This window comes from Pygoscelis adeliae, unplaced genomic scaffold, assembly GCF_000699105.1.
Source record: "Pygoscelis adeliae isolate BGI_AS28 unplaced genomic scaffold, ASM69910v1 Scaffold66, whole genome shotgun sequence".
Taxonomy (NCBI): domain Eukaryota; kingdom Metazoa; phylum Chordata; class Aves; order Sphenisciformes; family Spheniscidae; genus Pygoscelis; species Pygoscelis adeliae.
In genome coordinates this window covers 10,476,509-10,495,335 of record NW_008825167.1, presented here as the reverse complement: position 1 = coordinate 10,495,335, position 18,827 = coordinate 10,476,509, and the positions used below count along the sequence as shown (strand labels likewise).

Sequence of the window (18,827 nt, the reverse complement as noted above, 5' to 3'; positions counted from 1 at the left end):
TGTTACTCTGACTCCCCAGGCATTACATTTCCTTACTGACGCTGAAATTGCCCTTTTGCAACTACAAGGACGCCACTATAAGATTTTTAACCACCTTGACTAGCAGCTCTCTTAGCTAGCAATGAGAAGTTTAGGAAAATATTCAGGTTTTGAACAGAGATGCTTTTATATTGTTGCATTTCAAGACATAGGAGATACCTACCTGGTACGTTTCTACGGGCTTTGTTTCCATGTTCAGATCCCAAACCTTGACAGTGAGGTAATCTCTTGTTAGCATGTATCTACCGCTGTGACTGAATTTGACATCTGACACTGAAGAGATAATTTCTGAAAAAAATGATCTGTTACTGGGGTCTTCTGGTTCTTCATAAACTGTTCAAAGAAAAAGAAGCAAAAGACAAATTAGAATTCTATAAAAAAAAAGCTCTGTTGTACAGTCTGTACTGTGCATTTCTTGTGAAACAATGTAGTTCAATGTACCAATGAACATGATATAGAATTAATTATACGCCCAGCACTTTATTTATTCTTTTATCTTTATATAAAAATACAAACTGTAAGCTTTAAATATTACAAGAATTAACTTATAGCTATGGGTCCAAAGCATCACTTTGGGAAATTATGTAAATATACCAGTTAGTTGACTACAGCTACCTATAGCAAGGCAGTTCATCTATGGTCATCCCTTCTGGAGCCCCCACGTCCTGTTTCCTGACATAACCAAAATTCAGGTGTCCCTGTCACATGAAAGGTGTACATGTGGTCTCACAACGGTCTTGGCATCCGCGGGAAGGGTGGTTACTCAAAGCCTGCCCTGGTTGCCAGAACCAGCTGGCCAGTCAGCAGGCTACTCACTGGTCATGTCTGGTACATGCTGGTTAGCTGATCTGTGCGCTGCACAATCCAACAAGGCAGGGGATCATGAAATATTGCTTACAGTACCTCCATACAAGGAAGTCTAGCTCTTGTAGCTAGGAGGTTGGTCATCCCTGTTCAACTGTATATAATAATGATACTGGATGACTCACATTGAATTGCAGGAACTTGAAACAACTGGTATTAGTGGGCTCTACTTCATCTGTTACAGGTCCACTACTCACCAAGGTCTCTTCATCCTTCCCCCAAAAGCCTGCACTAACTCTAGCCCTGCCTACCAGGTGCCTAGAGCAACTCTCTTGCCTTTCTGCAGGTATCTGTGGCCCTGTGACCCAAATGACCTCATATGGTGAACTTTAGTAGAAAGTCAGGCTTTCAGTTCTCAGCAAAATCAGTAGGGCTTTGGCACCTAAGTCTAGAATATTCTTTGAAAATTGGCAATTTGGTGAGTGTCATTTTCAAGTTTCAAAAGCAGGTGAAGAAAAGCCACGTGATGAGACATGAAAACATGCTGAAAGTAGAACAACTTTTTACTGTCAGTCAAAACAGAGGTTTTTTGTGTAGTCCACTGGAACATTTCTCTCTCAATTAATTTATCTATGACTATGATTTAGACTGTTGAAAGCAACAAGGTTATAGTTTCCATCAGGTGAAATAATGTTCTGCTGAAAGTTAAGGGTGAGTACGTGGGTGAAGTATGTGGGGTAATGCAAAAAATTATGGGCAATTTTCTTTGGGGGTGGGCAGTGGAAGGCAGCCAGGCATGCACATGAGAATAAGGTCTATATTTGAACATGTACCACATATCTAAATGGTAATGAACTACTTCAAAAAGGGGGAAAAAACTTTTCTTTTCAGGCAGACTGTAAACGAACAACTTTAAATAGCTCTTTAAAAATTTGCCTAGACATTCTGCAAAGCAGGTATTTTGTAATTATCCTGTCAGATTTTCAATAGAAGTCTGACGAGCACAAAGCAATTATCATTTCTCATACCTCTTCCCTTTAATCTGTCCAAACTATGTACTTGGCTGGCAGGAATTTCATCCACCTAATTATGATGTGAAGTTGCTATTAAAACCAGGAAAGAAAAAAAAAAGCACCACACACTAACTGAACTATACCTTCATTTATAGCCGAGATATATTTTCTTGGCTCTGTGTGTCTCGTCCAACTCCCAACGATTAGAAAAAGAGTAATATTTGTACCTGGATACTCTGTATTTTGTTAATTAATGAGATTAAACCATTTCATCCCTTATCTGCACTGTTTATTGCTTTTCTATCCTTACCACAGTAAGTATTAGAAAGACTTAGATTAATTAACTGCAGAAACTAACGCAGGCATGAAAGTCTCATATCACTACAGAAAGAAAGATAGTGGCAGAAATTTTAGCAGCAGCAATTCTTTGTAGATAGTTCCTAGAGTCAGCATAACCAAGCCAGGAAAATTGTTATAGGAAATTAAGCAGCAGCTCCCAGTGTTACAGAGAAAGCTTAGCAGCTAGCGGCAAATGCCTGAGCAACAAGAACAAGGCACTGGCCTCAGGAAATGAAGGTGAGATATAGTGTCCTTGGGTCTTAGCTATTACTGGTTTAGCATCAACATAAGGTTATGCATACACTGCAGAAAAGCACAGTCTTCGTTCAGTTTGGCTAATACAAGTTGAGTAATTGGAAACAGGACAGCAGTGACAGCCACGTGACTTTGACTTCAGTTCAGGCAAGCAATTCAGATTCAACCCTGGCCTCTTCTACCTGATAGGAGAAAACATGGTGCTAGCCCACCATTTGCAAAATCAGGTTTGTCAGCCTGCACTGGAAACACATTTTCTGTTCGTTACAGTTTAGACTAACCTTCTGGAGGCCGCTTTTATGCCAGGGGGCAATCAGCACCCAAACCACGAGACTTCAAATCTAGCTTACTTTTCTATATCTAAATAAAACTTGTTAGACCAGGACTTGGAATCAGAGCTTTACTGAGATTTGATTAAAATTTCTATTATACTCCTTGATTAATTTCTTGATTAACCTCTTAATAACTAACTTTTGCCATGAAAAAGGGTATTTAACTTTCATTAAGATTGTTCTTGATAACCTTCACAGTGCTAATTACATGAAAGACACAAAGCTACCTGTCTAGTTGCAAACTAATGAACATCGGAATCACAAATGGTGTGGTGTGCTGAGCTTTCACATGACACTGCTCAGACTTAAATATGACCTTGATGACAGGACTGTGGAATACAGAAATATCATGGGATTACAGAGGGAAGCTGAGCACATCTCTGAGTACAGCCAGTGTTGGAGAGGAGCCTCCGAGGAAGATGCCATTCCTGCCCCTTACTCCACTGGCAGATACATAGGTAAGCTGGGAAGTCTGCTTAGGGAAATAAAAATGTTCAATCCCTTTCTGCACGGCTTCCTGCTCACAAGTTAAAAAACAGGGTAGCTTTTCACAGAAGTGAGTCCAGACTTCGGAGAGAAGGCTGTGGTTGGGTGAAGGATACTTGCCAGAGCACCGTTTTCCTGAATCCTGAAGAAAATCTGCAGCACAAAAATATGCTGCTTCTTTCTCAAAAGGAACTGCCATCTGCTGAAAAACAAACTCTCATCTCTTGTAAAAAAAATTCTTAAGTGTTCCTTCAATTTCTTTGATCTAATGTAGACAGGGAGACTCTCCTTAGAATCAGTGGATAGAAAAGGCATCTCTAAGGTGTGCATTTATCATAGAATCATAGAATCACAGAATCATTAAGGTTGGAAGAGACCTCTAAGATCGAGTCCAACCGTCAACCCAACACCACCACGCCCACTAAACCATGTCCCTAAGCGCCTCATCTACCCGTCTTTTAAATACTTCCAGGGATGGTGACTCAACCACTTCCCTGGGCAGCCTGTTCCAATGTTTAACCACTCTTTCAGTAAAGAAATTTTTCCTCACGTCCAACCTAAACCTCCCCTGGCACAACTTGAGGCCCTTTCCTCTCGTCCTTTCGCCTGTTACTTGGGAGAAGAGACCGACACCCACCTCGCTACAACCTCCTTTCAGGTAGTTGTAGAGAGCGATGAGGTCTCCACTCAGCCTCCTTTTCTCCAGGCTAAACAACCCCAGTTCCCTCAGCCGCTCCTCATAAGACTTGTGCAGAACTATATGCAGATGTCTAAAGTAAAAAAAAAAAAAAACCCAACAAGCCAGGAACAGCTAGAGTGGGTGGGAAGGTCCATCTCACTCAGCTTCCCTTCCAGACACTGGCCAAAAGAAAGCAGGCGCCTCGGGCAGTACCTACAAAGAGCGTGGTGCACAGGCACTTCCCACTAACACCCTTGTGGCTCTCGTTAAGCCAGTGAGTTGCACTCTGGGTGTCGTAGGTGCCACCACTGCAACTTCCCATTTATTTTAATATGGGCCTGATTCCACAAACTTGAAAGCTATACATTTTGGACAAGACACATCCAATAAAGGAAAAAAACAAAACCCAAACTAATCTTCAAGTTCAATTCTAAACAAGAACTAATGGCTGACAAAAATTAGGGCTACGCATGTGAATGTAACCTTCCTTACACATCTTGTTTCTTAGTTTTACATTAATTGCAAAAAACGTCTGATAATGGTAGACTGGAATGTCTCACTCCACTCAACACACACCATACAAACTGCAAGGGCCACGAGGTGTGAGTGCATGCTTTGAAATCCCACTATAACGGTCTGGAGAGAGACCAGGTGGTCACCAATACTGCCTTCCTCTTCAGCTTTGCCAGCTACCTTTCACTGCTCTAAGATACTCCAGTTTTCCAAATATGTAATTGTGAAAGAGGGATATCAAACAGCTAGGAACAGAAGAAACTGATAAATCAAACAGCTCTACTGTGCGCACTCCACTGAAAAGTAGAGAGTAGATTGTAACTAAAATATATTTTACAAGTCAACCATCCATTATCCCAACAACAGCCAGAAAAACTCAGCCTCAGGAAAGATAAAAACCTATGTTCTCACAAAAGGTTTTTCTCTTTGTTTGTCCCATTTCCAAAGATGCACATTTTTGATGGAATCATTGGTATTCTCCAGACTCCAGCACCACTGAAAATTAATATTTTGTTTGCTGGGCAGAGCTTTAATCATTGCAGGGTGTAAATTCTGGCATATGTGAACTTTAAAATAATAATAATAATGCTAAAAATGGTTCATATGGTGGGTGCAGTATCAGAATCCAATATAGCATACAAAATCCTGTATTCCTCCCAAAATCATTGCAACAAGGAGTACGCATGATTCTCTACATTATACTATAGGACCTTGGGTAGTGCCTCGGCTGAATTTTCAACAGTCCTTCCACTTCTCCTTTTCCTCTTACCTTCACTCTTTTGCCTGGATGAAAAAAACCCACAAGCACTCACAGCACTGCTGCAAGGCAGATGGATCCAAAATACAAAGGTGAATAATGTTTTTACAAACACAAAGAAGAATGATCTATTTAAAGGGAAAGCAATAACACTATCTGAGACAATATGGGGCAGGGGTTAGAAAAGCTATCTATCTAATATAATGAAAGTTTATCTGGAGCTACTTTTTCTTTTTGACCTGAATTTGTAAGTGTATAATGGATTGATGGGATAAAAGAAATGTCAAATGTATTGAGTTAAAAAAATATTTCATTGCTTTTAAGAGAGAAACATAGAGTATAAGCTTTGGCAAAATTTTGTTATCGTGGCCTGAGCACTTGATGATAACTGCAAGGGTTTACTGTGGAATACCAGTAAACACAACAAAGAGGAAAAGAGAACTAGCAAGGGAGAAGACCCTTGATGATAACGCTCTGTACTCCTTAAGGCATAAAGATATGAACCTTGAAAATTTCTGTTACTGCCGACCAAAAGTAGAACTACAGATAAACCCAACTTTTTGCTATTACAAAGCCAAATACATTTAAAAAGAAAAGCAAAGATGAATCATGCTTACATATGTTGCAGAACATATGATCATCTGGAGAGGGAGGAACAAAAACAAAACCAGGGAAAAGTTGAAGATGAAAGCTTATCAGCTCCACGGATTTGGTACGAAATTCCATCGTTCATAGGATAAAATTATAAGCAGCCTAAATCATTCTCTATAGCAGAAAAACAAAGCTTCTTCTGAAGCTATTTTCTTTCTACTTATGAACAAATAATAACTTATTAAAGCTTTTTTCTAGAGGATACTGTTAATAGTTTGCATCCTGCCCTGAAAACTTCTGGTTTTACAGCATTTAAGTGCTGTTACTTAGATTTAAGTCCTCGGAAATCCTGCACCATGAAATAACTCACTCTCTCCCTCCAAAGACAGCTAATGGATGTAGAAAATTGTCCAGTTCCTGTTCAAGGGTCACAGCTACAAATGGGTGAAGACAGTGTTGGTACCACTGGAAAAAGAGCCAGTGGGGTTAATGAGGAGGGGGAGGACCATAGAAGCCAGAACCAGCAAAGATGCTGGAACAAGAGAGGGAGAATAATTTTCGTTTTTATTATCCGAACATGCAAACAGTTTGCAGTTAGGCTGAATTAAGGACTTATTTCAGATAACCTCTGGGCTACACATGTACACACACAACAGGTGTATTTCAACTGGACCTGGAAATACTGGTGGTCGATCAGGTAATCTCTCAGTGGGCTTTAAGTTTCATAAACATAGAAAACAGATGCAGTCCCAGGTCAAACAATTTGTCACCTAAATTAAGTCCCTCTTTCATTTCAGATCCCAAATGAAAATGGCTGCAATACCTGATTAAAACGTACTGCAAAACAGTACTTTGAAATATATGGAATTTCACCCATCTTGACAGACTACCCACAGCAACTTGCAAAAGGAACAAGAACCAATATGCTCTCCTGATAGCTGATAAATAAACACTTTTAAACATTCTTTTTTTCTGGAATACATGGTCATACTAATTAAATGCTCCTCACAAAACATGATCCTAAGCTAAAAGTCTTACAAATTATTTAACTACACTCTAATATGTTTAGATGGCAAATTAGCACCATTCCCCAGGACAGTGATTCGCTCCATAATATATATTTCAAAAAGTTTAGTATAAAAAACCTAAGCTAAATTTCACTGAATTTATATAAAAATACTAATAACATTCTTTTTTTTTTAAGTCCATGACACTTGTTACTATCCTTCAACACAGAAAGCATTATTTTTTTTGTGCCATTTAATTCAAGATGTGCTCACATCTTGAGCTATGTGTAGTTCTGGTCTTATCCCTAATGTGGTAGAGGTTTCAAGAAGACACAAAAATGGGCAATAACAACGACCATGCAGGGAATGACTAAATAGACTGAGACTCCTCAGCCTAGGAAAGACAGGGGTTTGTAATTAGGAGTGGCATGGAAAGGATGAATAGGGAACGACAGTTCACTTTGTACACTGTCTCTTCCAATCAACAAGTAGGGGTCACCAAGTGAAACTAGGAAAGGGTAAGTACAGAGCAGATGGTTCTTCATACTATGCCTAATTAAGCTACTAAAGACGTTACTGAAAGATATTGTGAATGGTAAAAATTATACACAGGTTCAAAAGTAACTGCACAAATTCAAGGAAAAAGCCCCCAAACATCCATTTGAGTATTGTTAAATGCAGTAAGTTCACTCTCACTGAAGGCCCTGAACCCCGGGTTTCCAACTGCAAATTACAGAGGCTAGAGATTATATACTTGCACTATTCTTACATTTTCTGCTGATGTTGCTACTGCCCACTATCAGAGCAAGAATACTGGGCTAGAAGGACCTCTGGTCTGCCCAGGTAGAGTCATTATTATGCACTGTTTGAAATCTACTTTAGGATTTCATACTGAAGAGTTCCTGAGTTCATTCTAAGTGAATCAGGACCAATTGCAAAGCTCCCTTTGAAATTCATGGTCTCTTCATGCCTTTTAGCTTCATTGTTTATGATAATGGTTTGATTTACCATTATTATTTACTCTATCTTCCACTATCTCTGAATATTTTGTTGTTTTGTATTAAGCCAATCCACTCATACATTCACCTCCTTCAGAAATTCTCTTTCAAGATCAGGATGTTTTGCTAATGTGTCAATCTTGCATTCATGTTCTACACTGATTAATATGGTTATACACGTGTGGGAATTTTTGAGTCCACCTTCATAAGCAATCTAAAGTACCATTATTTTATAAGACATGAAGTATAAACAACTAAACACAATTATTTAACATTTTATATTACCATAGCCTGTAGTTGCTTATCCTGTTTTGAACTGAAAAAGTAGTATCTTTTTATATTTCAATTTTCTATTTGTTTTTATATAATTCAGAGGGCACCTCTTCATGCCCTGGTCACTTACACATCATTTTCCTTCTTCAAGTAAAAGCAAGTTTCTGAAGCTACCTCCATGCCACAAGACTGAAATTCCACCTACCATAAAGCACTTTATCCAATGACCCAATATTAAAACCAGGCTTCTCATCAATACCTCTAGAGAGTATGGCTTTTAAAAGTGGAGCCTCAAATCAATATTTAAGAATCTGTTTTACCATCTGCAGTGAGTTGCTGCAGCTTGTTGCAAACCACAAGGGATACTGCATTAGTGCTGAAAGGCAAAGCCAGATCAATAGCTAAAGATCAGTGGGTGGGAGATTCACTATGGAGTTGCTTATATTAATATAACTTTGCCAGTGAGTTTGTTAATAGAGAGAAATGGTGCTAAAGAGAGCAAGGAAGTGAAAAAACGCAAAGCTAATCTGGGAGATCAAGCCTCTTTAAACCTCGGTCTCACAAAGACTTATGTGCGTGTTTAATGCCACGTGTTGTGAGCAATCCCATGGAGTTAATGGGACATAAAACTACTACTTCTCTACAGCCAAATTCATGCATAAGTCTTTCCGATCTTGATATATACGTTAACGATAAGCGGGGGCTTTTTTCCCCAGTGAAACAGGATCTTGAACGAATAACGTTGGTTTCATGAGACATTGAAAAGCAGTATTTGTTGCTATTAAGAAATTAAGCAAACGAGAGGAATTTTAATAGACTGAATAATTAAAGCAATCTTACAGCAATTATTTGCTTTATCTGTGTGTGGTTGGGGGAGAGGGGTTAATGAAACACCTCTTCAATCATAAATCATTTACCATAGCTTCAGGCTTTTATCTTTCCTCTTACTATTTGATAGCTAGAAGTACATAAATCAGTTTTTTTCTTCCTCTGATTTAATTTTAACGTATCTTGCACAACTGGAGGAAATACTATATAGACATAATTGCATTTCTGTAGAAACACTTTTGAATTTTCATTACCCATGTTTTAAATGTCTTTATTATACATTCATCCAAACTGAGCAGAATGAAAGCTTTGGAGCCCATGCTAAAGGCAATCTTCCACCAAATTTCAATGGGATTCCTGCACAAGGAAGGATCCCTTCCAGGATCTAGTTTAGCATGCGTGAAATTGTAGTAACAGATCTTTAGTGACAGTCATAATTACAAAATTATCAGGACACAGGCACATTTTTTCATTGGGGATATAAAATCAGCAATGAATATATGCCTTTGTGGTACATGCTTATAAAATAAATCCAGAATTAGGATAAGGAGAACAAGCCTTTATTAAAGCATGGGGTCAAATCATTACGGAAGCTCAGATAAGTTTCACTCCTGTCACATGAAACCTTGCAGATTTTGCCTGAAGTGAACATTACTTTGACAGTGGCCTCTCAATGCACAAAGGGAGAATGCCGGCTGTCTCTGTCTCAGATGATAACCTGACATGAGATCAGACGCAGAAATAAGAAGCATGTTTTAAATGTAAAGCTCACATAAAAGAAAAACAAGTTGTCTCTTTCCCAGTCATACAATAAGCATCATTCATTTGGAAAGGTCAATATTAATTAGCAAATCCAGCAGGGATATTCTGTCACAGGCTTTTTTGTGCATCTGGGTGTTCTCTGTTGCAAATGAAAGATAATCCATATTCAGTTAGAGGTCCGAAAGCTGTCTTGTCTCTGAGATTCCAACCTCCTTTAAAGGACTGGTAAATATAATTAATTTAATTTTAAAAATTCAACATGTTCAAGTAGATTATCCTTGATTTCTGTTTTGGCTACTTCCACAGTTAGGAATTCTTAAGTTTAAAATCAAAGGTAATCTCAAAAAAACCAGCTGATAACCAAATTGAGTTACATGCCAGACTGATAGGATAGTGGCATTTATCCTTGGGAAAGGGCTGGCATTTCTTTCATGCCTGGATTTCAAATAAAAATGTGGTAGAGGACTCTCAAAGAAAAAAGACACCACCACCATCTTTGGGTGGCATCGTTGGGTCACAAACCAAACCCCAAATTCACTCTGCATTGCTCCGAAGACCATTTTATACTTTTAAGATATTGATTATCCATGCCATGGAATTGGGAAGGCACCAGCTGACATGCTTTGCCCCTTTCAGGGTGAGTCCAGAGAAGATGGCTGTTAGGATTGCCTGTCATCTACAAACGCTTCTTCGGTCAAAGGGAGGGGGGCTGTAAATGGCTCCTGTTATAGACCCAGATGTCGGAAGCTTGTGAAGTCTGTATGGAGGATGGAAAGCATGAACTAATGGTGACAGAGGCTAACTGCATTATGTAACCCCAAAGTTTGTATTTTAAAGACCACCACGGCACACGGAGCAATAAGCTTGAAACTGCAGCTCCTCCTTCCTTGAGGTATTTTGTTGTAAATTTTGCACATGGGTAATGGATAATTAGAAATAGGTTTTTAGTCTACAAATACATATTAAGAAATTAACACTAAAAAACCCCTTAAAGTAACATACAGCATTTAAATAGATTATAACTTCTGAAGTATGCAATGACTTTAAGATATTAAGGCTATTACACAGAATATCAACAGGAGTTATACTCTTGAGTGACTCAAATTTCCATGTTGCATAACTATACAGTTTCTATTTACCACTTAATTCTGAATTTAATAATTCTGATGAACTACTGAAAAAGCTCTTCATTTTTTTCTGACTTCACATGCTCAAGCTCAGTTTTCTTTAGCTGACTGCTTTATTAGATGATTTGTTGAAACAGCCATATGTACCTATTTAATCTACAAGCTGTTTGGAAGAACAGTATTATCTCCGTGCACATTTATAAGGAGCTCTGAACATAATATTAGCAAGAAAAGATCAAACCCAATCAGCAACTATTTGTTAATTCAACAGTTGCATATTATACTGCTATAAGTATTTTTCAGTAAGGATGCTCTTACTGCAACAGTATCCTTATGCCTGTCTTCCTTGTCACCTGAGTCCCTTGCCTGAGAACTTATGGAATTTGGGGTGGGGGGCAGTTCTTTTATTTCTTGGATGTTCCCAGCTAACTGCTCGAACAACGAATACTTTTGCAGCTGTTAGCTTCCCTTGTTTCACTGCTGTCACCAATTTCCAGTATACTGCCTTCTTTCTACACTTCATTGCCATGCATGTTGCCTGAATAACACCCTCAAAGATGACCTTTGGGTGTTTTGCCACACACTGTTTAGATGACAGCTTCCATATTATTTAAATTAATTCCCTATTTCTTGCTGCTTGAGTCTGACTTCCATATCTGTTTTAAATCTTTACCTATAACCCTGTGGACTGCAAGAACACCTTCTTCCTTACTCCCATCGCTCTAATACTCTAAATAAGCAGGGACACGCATCTCTTTTTTCACCTCCTCTCCAGAATATTTTGATGGAATTCTCTCCCACTACTTGCAAAGTCTGATAATACCATGGAACAGTATAATGTATGTATCTCCGCTGTGGTTACAGATTGGACTTTCCTGGATATCCATTTGTAATGGCCACATATGTTTTGCTTCTGATTGCTCGCCCAGCCTTGCATGATCTATTGAAGAGGTGTTATAAGAAGCAGTTTCAGGTAGTCTATTAGAAAAACAACACATTTTATCACACCTTATCTCAATGACCATTTAAAACTCAGCTACTGACCTGATATTCTGTCAATGCCTTATGGATGGATTTGGTGGTCTGACACCATTTTTCTAAGGGACAGAGGCCCCCATTACAACTCATCACACAAATTGGCAGCTTGCTAATAAATCTCAGCATAGGCACCAAGGATGAGTAGATATGGAAGAAGTCTCTTGTCTCTTCCATGTCAGAGCCATGAAAGATTTATATGGGAAACCTTGTAGTGTTCCTGTCACTAATGCCGAACAGAGAGATTTTGCCACTGAGTTTAGCAAAGCAGAAATCTTCAGGAATACTATAATTTATTAACATCCTGTGTCAGTGACTTACACTATGATATTAGTATGTAATTTATTTATACAGTATGGCACAGTAATTATTAATGGCACTCTCTAGACTTGTACAAATGGAAGGGCCCTTCCCCCAAAAGCTGCCACTGACTTTAGCCCAGCTATAGAGATCTGGATAACAAAGGGTCTGAAAAAGGAGTAAAACCAAAAGTTAACAACATATGCTCAGCATCCAGATATTTTTTGTAAGTTTTACATTGGAACTTTTATCCCTAAAAATATATACATCCATTACAATCTTGGAACAGCATCTGAAATACAGCACAGTGGTATTAGACTGAATTAAGAAAGCAGGGTTGCATGGCAGAAGATGACGGTTTACAGTGACTATAGTCGTAGCTGTGTGGGTTGAGAAATTAAGTCAGTTATGGGGAAAGATGGAAAGGCAAGCTGATCTAGGAGAGTAGGGTGCTGACCATGCGTATGTACCATGCATAAAGCAACTGTAAAGACGAATCAGATGCACAGTGAAGGTACAACAGAGACTATCACGCAAATATTTGATTTCCCAGACTGATTTTTTTTTATGATATATTCTTTTAGGTTGCTATGGGCTTTATATAATTAGTTTTCCTTCCCACCGAGAGCTATATCAAACTACTCCAACCGGCAGTATGTGGGCCTATTCCTTTTAACGCTTTGGAAGTTCTACCATTGCTGTATCAATTTTGTATTGTACACACTCAGTTTCTCAATGAGCTTGACATGAGTTCAGTGCAGCAATACTACATTAAATGGCTATTTTCTAACTCATAGATCTGGAAAATGGGGTTTAATCAATGACCATTAGACCTTGCGCTCTCTTCTGGCATAAAATGCCTTCTTTCATCCAGGGTTACTGTATTGTTGTTTTAATAAGTTACGGTTGGCATTTGGCACTGAGTTATAGGGGCACGGAGGCCTTATTAGCAGGAAGAAATGAAAGTATTATGGAACTAAACAATTAAGTGGGACAGGATAACTCACAACAATGTGCTAGATTGTATCATGCTCGCATTTCACTTTATGGTATTGAATTCCCCCTACAAGTACAAGGGGAAACAGCTAACTAAGGTAAAACACTTCTTTGCTTAGGAAATTGTCCTGAAAGGTTATTTTCTATAATTGGAGACCACATCCAAAGAGGTTCTGGGCATGTGCACTTCTCCTTGCAGCCGAAAAGCCTAGTCATAGGTTTTTTAGTACATTTACTTCAGTTAAAAAAATACTTGTGTGCTAAATCTGTGCACCACTTATGTCACTTAAATCTTCAAATGTTTTCTTCCCCCCCTCCTACCCCTACTAGTAAGATCTGCCTACCTCAAAAGGTTAAAGCAGGAACTGAATGACATAAAACCTCTTATGTACCCCAGCACTAAGAGAATTTCCCCTGAATTTCCTTCTCAATGTTTCAACATTGTGAAAGAAACTGAAGACCCAATTCTGTGAGATGGAAGTGTCCTGGAAGCCCCAGTCCTGAAGGTGGCTAAAGCAGAGCCGCCACAGTTCATTCATTAGGTTCTCAGCTCCGAATAGGAACCAGCCACACAACACAATGCCTTCGTCTGGTGGTTTTCAGTCTCAGAAGATCAGGAATAAATGGGTTGTTTGCACAGGGCAAAGTGCCCAGGCTTGCCAGATTACTGGTGGGAAGAACCATATTCTGTCTTATCTAGACTATAAAGAGCTGACAGAGACACATTATTAACATGCATTTTCCTTCATCCTTTACTTTGAGAACAAAGACAGCCCCACATTTTAACATTTTACTTCCTTGTTCTTATGTAGGTTTCAGATATGAACTGTCATGAGTTGGTGGCTCCGTCTCAAAGTCTCACAGGCTACATAAAATCACTTTAGGACAGATGACACTTTCTATACCAACACAGTATCTTTTTCTTCCCCCCCCGCAATATTACTTATTGCATTATTTCCTCTGTATCTGTACAGACACATTATTGAAAAAGCATATATAGGGAATGCTGGGCTAAATTTTTAGGAAGGACTCTGACATTGTTTAATCTAGAAAATGGATTCAAAATTTTGAAGGCAGTTTGAATGACAAAATTTCCTTGCTGCAGTATTCAGAACAACAGTTGTGTATTCAAAACAGTATGCTCATCTACTTAAACACTCCCCTCCCCCAATATTTCATTTGTTAGGAGTCATCTCTCTTTTGCTAGAGACTTGTGGGTTCTTCACTGATCCCTGCAATACGAACCACAAGGGCGACCAGTCACAGACACGACTGTTATCAAGTTCATAGGTAATATTTGTATAGATGAGAAAATTTTCTTCCTTTTGCCGTTTTCTTTTCAACTGTGCAACTGCAACTGAGAAGCTAATACACTGGGGTATGCACACATCTACATGCTGTCTGTGAATAATAAGACTTTAATGACATCTGGGGCTCAATGAAGCAAGGACTTACGCTTGGAATGTTTGTCACAGAGAGCCGATGCCCTCATGTCGCAGAGTCTCAGGGATCCTTTGCTGCTGCTGTAGACAAAGAGATTGCAGTGATGGGGATGAAACTCAGAGGCTGTAATCACTTCCGTCAGGTCCTCCATATTGGCTGGCTTTATATCTACAATGTCTGAATGGAAGTTTCATTAAGGAAAATGCAGTTGTTTGCAGGTAAACCATGACTCTTACTGCCTTCTTGAAGGAAGCATGTAAATGTCCATACGTTTAATGCTTTTAGATAAAAGATATACTCATTTGTTTGGCAGTCGGGTGTTTTTAAGTTTCCATACCTGCCCCATCTACACCAAACTCAAAGAGCCACCAGTCAGCAACGGTTTTACAGCAGATGCCATTAGTAGGTCAACAGCTGTCCATGCTGTGCAAAGAAAGACATCACAGAAACAGTATTCCAGGGGATACGGAATTCTCACTTTCATTAACACTATAGAGAGCAGGTAGCTATATCTGCTGTAGCTGCTGTTGAAATCACTGCTCTATCCCAGATAATACTGATTGATAGGGAACAATGTACAGCTCAGATCTGCTCACTCCAGTAAAGGCTCACTGGCCTCAAACAATAAATGTACTTTTTTGCAAAGGCAAATGTGGCAAACACAGAAGCATTTATGCAGATAGTGTTGTGTGAATATATACTCATATAATATCCTTTCTAAAAAAAAATGTGCACAGTATTGGTTTTGCTATTTGAATACTTGCAAAAGAAGTATCTGAAATGGCATTCTTGGGTTTTTATGTAAACGATGCTCACTACTGAAATCAATATGAATTTCTGTGAGGGAGAACTGTACATCTGAATCATTTAAGTGGACATATCTGGAACAAAAATACATCAAAGATCTAGTTTCCCAAGCACAAACCTGTCAGTTGGATCACCAAAGATTATTCACATGAAGTACACCTCACATAGTGCCTCTCCAACACATATATATCCACCCCTACATACTACCTGCCTTGGTGAGCTTAAAAACCGGGACCCGATTAACATGTATTTGGAGGAGAAGGCCAGCCTGTGGAAAATTACTTATAAAGAAAAGAATGAAAGAAAGAGTCCCATGAGGGGGCTGTAAGAAAGCAGTAGGTGTAGAAGCATAAAATGAAAGAAGGATATATATGTAAAGCAGTACATTTAAATAAGATTTTATATTTTCATATGGCCCTCAGCAATCCGCTGTAGATAAGCCATCCAAATGTTAACAAATCCTTCGAACAAGAAGAGTAACATTACCCTATTTTACTGATGAGGCTGTGCAGGAGGCAATAAAGGATTTGCATAAGATCACATGGGAAATGCATGACAGAACAAACCCAGATCTACTAAGTCCCAGTTCAGTGCCCTAAACACAAATCATCTCAGTGCCTGGATTCCCCAAACATAAAATTTGAATCAGCTGATGTTCAAAATTTGAACATCTCAGAGGATAAGATAAATGAGAAAATCTGTTTTACTGATGGCAAGAGAAACCGCATATCATGATACTAAGCCTGTTCCCACTGTGCCCACTTCCCAAATGGAAGACCTTTAATTGATTTCTGTGGGAACGGGCTACAGTCTGTCACTACCTTTACACTCTGTACTTTGATCTTTCCCAAAAATGCAGATCTGGGACACTACATTGAAATTAAACACACTACAAAAGATTCAGAGATAATTATCTTGATGACTTTGCACAGACAAATACATCACATTGATGTTTTGGGTTTTTTTACACCAAGTAGTTTAAAAAGGAAAATATCAGCAAAACTATGAATATCTTGTGACATTTAATAACAACTGGGAATGAATTAATGTTGCATTTCAACTGCATTCCCACTTACTTGCACTATCACATTTGCATCCATCTCCAAGAATCCATCATGATTAATATTAGTGTAATGAATGTTAAGAGGCAGCAACATTGATTTAACCCTTTTATAAAGCATCACTAAATATTCTTGAAAATCAACAGGAAAAAATAACCTTTATTCAGTTATTTGTATTTGCTGAATCTGTCTCAAGAAATATCTTTAAGTAAAAGTAATTGCTTTCAGTGATTGAATTGCTTTCAGGAGTTCAGAGAAATTATAGTAACTCAATACAAGAATTTCACCTCTCAGCAGAGAAATGAATAATTGCCGAGTGATGAGAAGGATATAAAATATAAATAGAGTATGTGAAACAGTCATGGTAAGTATCATTTTTCTGGATGCTGAAGACAATATTGATGAATTTCCCTTCATTACATGAAATGAATAACCCTATGCTGAATAATGAAATTAAATATTCCATTCTCCTGCTAGAAAAGCAGAAAATACTTGAAACAGACTGCATTTCCAGATGTGATCTAAATCTCCACTGAGAAAGAACCTCATTGTCTACTGAGGATCATAGAGAAAATGCACCACCGAAAATTCGTTTCATTAGATTTAGAAAAAATAAAACAATAACACTTGTACTGACGTAAACAATCAAGGGAATAGAGTTGCAGGAGAGACTTACCCCAAATACATTTGTAGTAATAGATATAAAAACAGCCTTTGCTTTGACAGCTACAGAACCCAATGTATCAAAAGAAGAACATGTCACACAAAAGAACGTTTTCCTCCCCTCATGATTTTTGCCATCTATTTGAAAAAAATCAAGTATAGCTTGACATGTGATGTATGGGAACTGTATTTAAACTAGCATGACATGGTAAGGGCAAGCATCTCCCACGAGACATTTCACATTTCTATTTTTCCATCTTCCCTTTGTGTCTTTTTCTTCCATTTAAGCACAACGTTGCATGGCAGGAAAATTTAAAAAAAATTGGACCAGACAGTGTACTTCAGAAACAGGCCCTTTGGTGAACCTGAAGAGCTCAAAGAAGAGGGAATCTGGCAGAAACTGATCAAATGAAAATTCCATTGCTAAAAGGAAAAGTATTCTAACGGCACAAATCTGTAGAGTCACCTCCTACGTTATCATCTTCCCTTGCAATCGTATCTCGTGGAGGGATGTCTTGAGTGGGGCACGGTGCCTCTCCCCCAGTTCACTCACATCTGAAATACCAGTCACATCTGACTCCTGTTGTACCACATGTAGTGCGGTTCATTCTCAGAGTGTGGACAAAACAACTAGGACCAAAGCTATCTAAGACAGAAAGACCAAAGAGTTCACCATTGGCAGTGCACTAGGATATAATTCTGTTGTCCTAAAAAAGCTGGTGTTCCTGTGCCTGAACAGGGTAGGAATTTCCCCTAAGAAAATGGAAAAAGATCTTCACGCTGCTTTGACTCCCACACATGCTTGCCAAGAACAAGGCATTTTGATCCCTGGTGTAGATGCTTGCACTAAAGGAAGGCTGAACTGGTGCCTTGCCAGCAATGGGCTGGAATGCATTGGCAGTCTCTTAATTCATTAACATTAAAACAAGGAACAGAAAATACCTTCTTGCTCGCCAAAAACAGAACAGGTCTGTCCCTCCTAACCCAACTGTTTGCCATCTTATATACCAGGTCTCCCCTTCATTGCTTGGCTTAAGGAAACAGGATAAAGCTATGAAGAGGCCAACAGATTTTCTAGACGCTCTCCACAGCAAAATGGAAATGAAAGGTCTAGTATGTTTCAGACCACAATGGTGAGAGATGATGTTCTTACAGTTGGATTAGTAGAGCTACAAAGAGTTAATTTTGGGAACAGCACCAAAGATACTCTAAGACAATGTAACCTTTAACTTTGGCTAAGAGTGTCTATGTTGCTTTCCCAAAATTATTCAAAAACAGAGGTATAACATAGGAGAGTGAGCAGGCAGGAGAGGACCTGACTGAGAGAAGAAAAACAGTGGGAAAGGAAGGAGGAAAGAGCATAAGGAAAGGCATGATTAACAACCTGCAATGATACGCAGTGTGAGGGTTGTGATCTCAGTACACGATTCACTTATATGGTATGTTTAAGCCTAATCCAGTATTTTGTGCGGCTGTTGTGCAGCTGATATTAAAATGATGATGACAGGAGGAAGAAGATTTGTTCCACTGCCTCTGGGCCACTGATCTAACAGAAATATCCCCCTCTGGGAGCAGTCACTCCATAAAGTTCCTTTTAGTGCAGGTTACAAAGATGACCCTCACCTTGATCCAAAATTCACATTAATCAGACTTCTCCTCTTGATCAGCTAGAATATAAATGAGCACGCCTGCTTTATGCTCATGCCAAAACATGTATAA

The 18,827-nt window shown here is 38.8% G+C and overlaps 1 protein-coding gene across 1 annotated transcript in view; it reads right to left on the bottom strand.

Moving 5' to 3' along the window:
• Positions 1–18,827, bottom strand: part of PPP2R2C (protein phosphatase 2, regulatory subunit B, gamma) — a 141,288-nt gene that overhangs the window by 15,080 nt on the left and 107,381 nt on the right. The window contains exons 6-7 of the mRNA XM_009328842.1: positions 14,590–14,754; positions 203–372 (exon numbers count right to left, since the gene is read on the bottom strand). Of these exons, the coding sequence (XP_009327117.1) occupies positions 203–372; positions 14,590–14,754 (335 nt within the window). The remainder of the gene's footprint in view (positions 1–202; positions 373–14,589; positions 14,755–18,827) is intronic.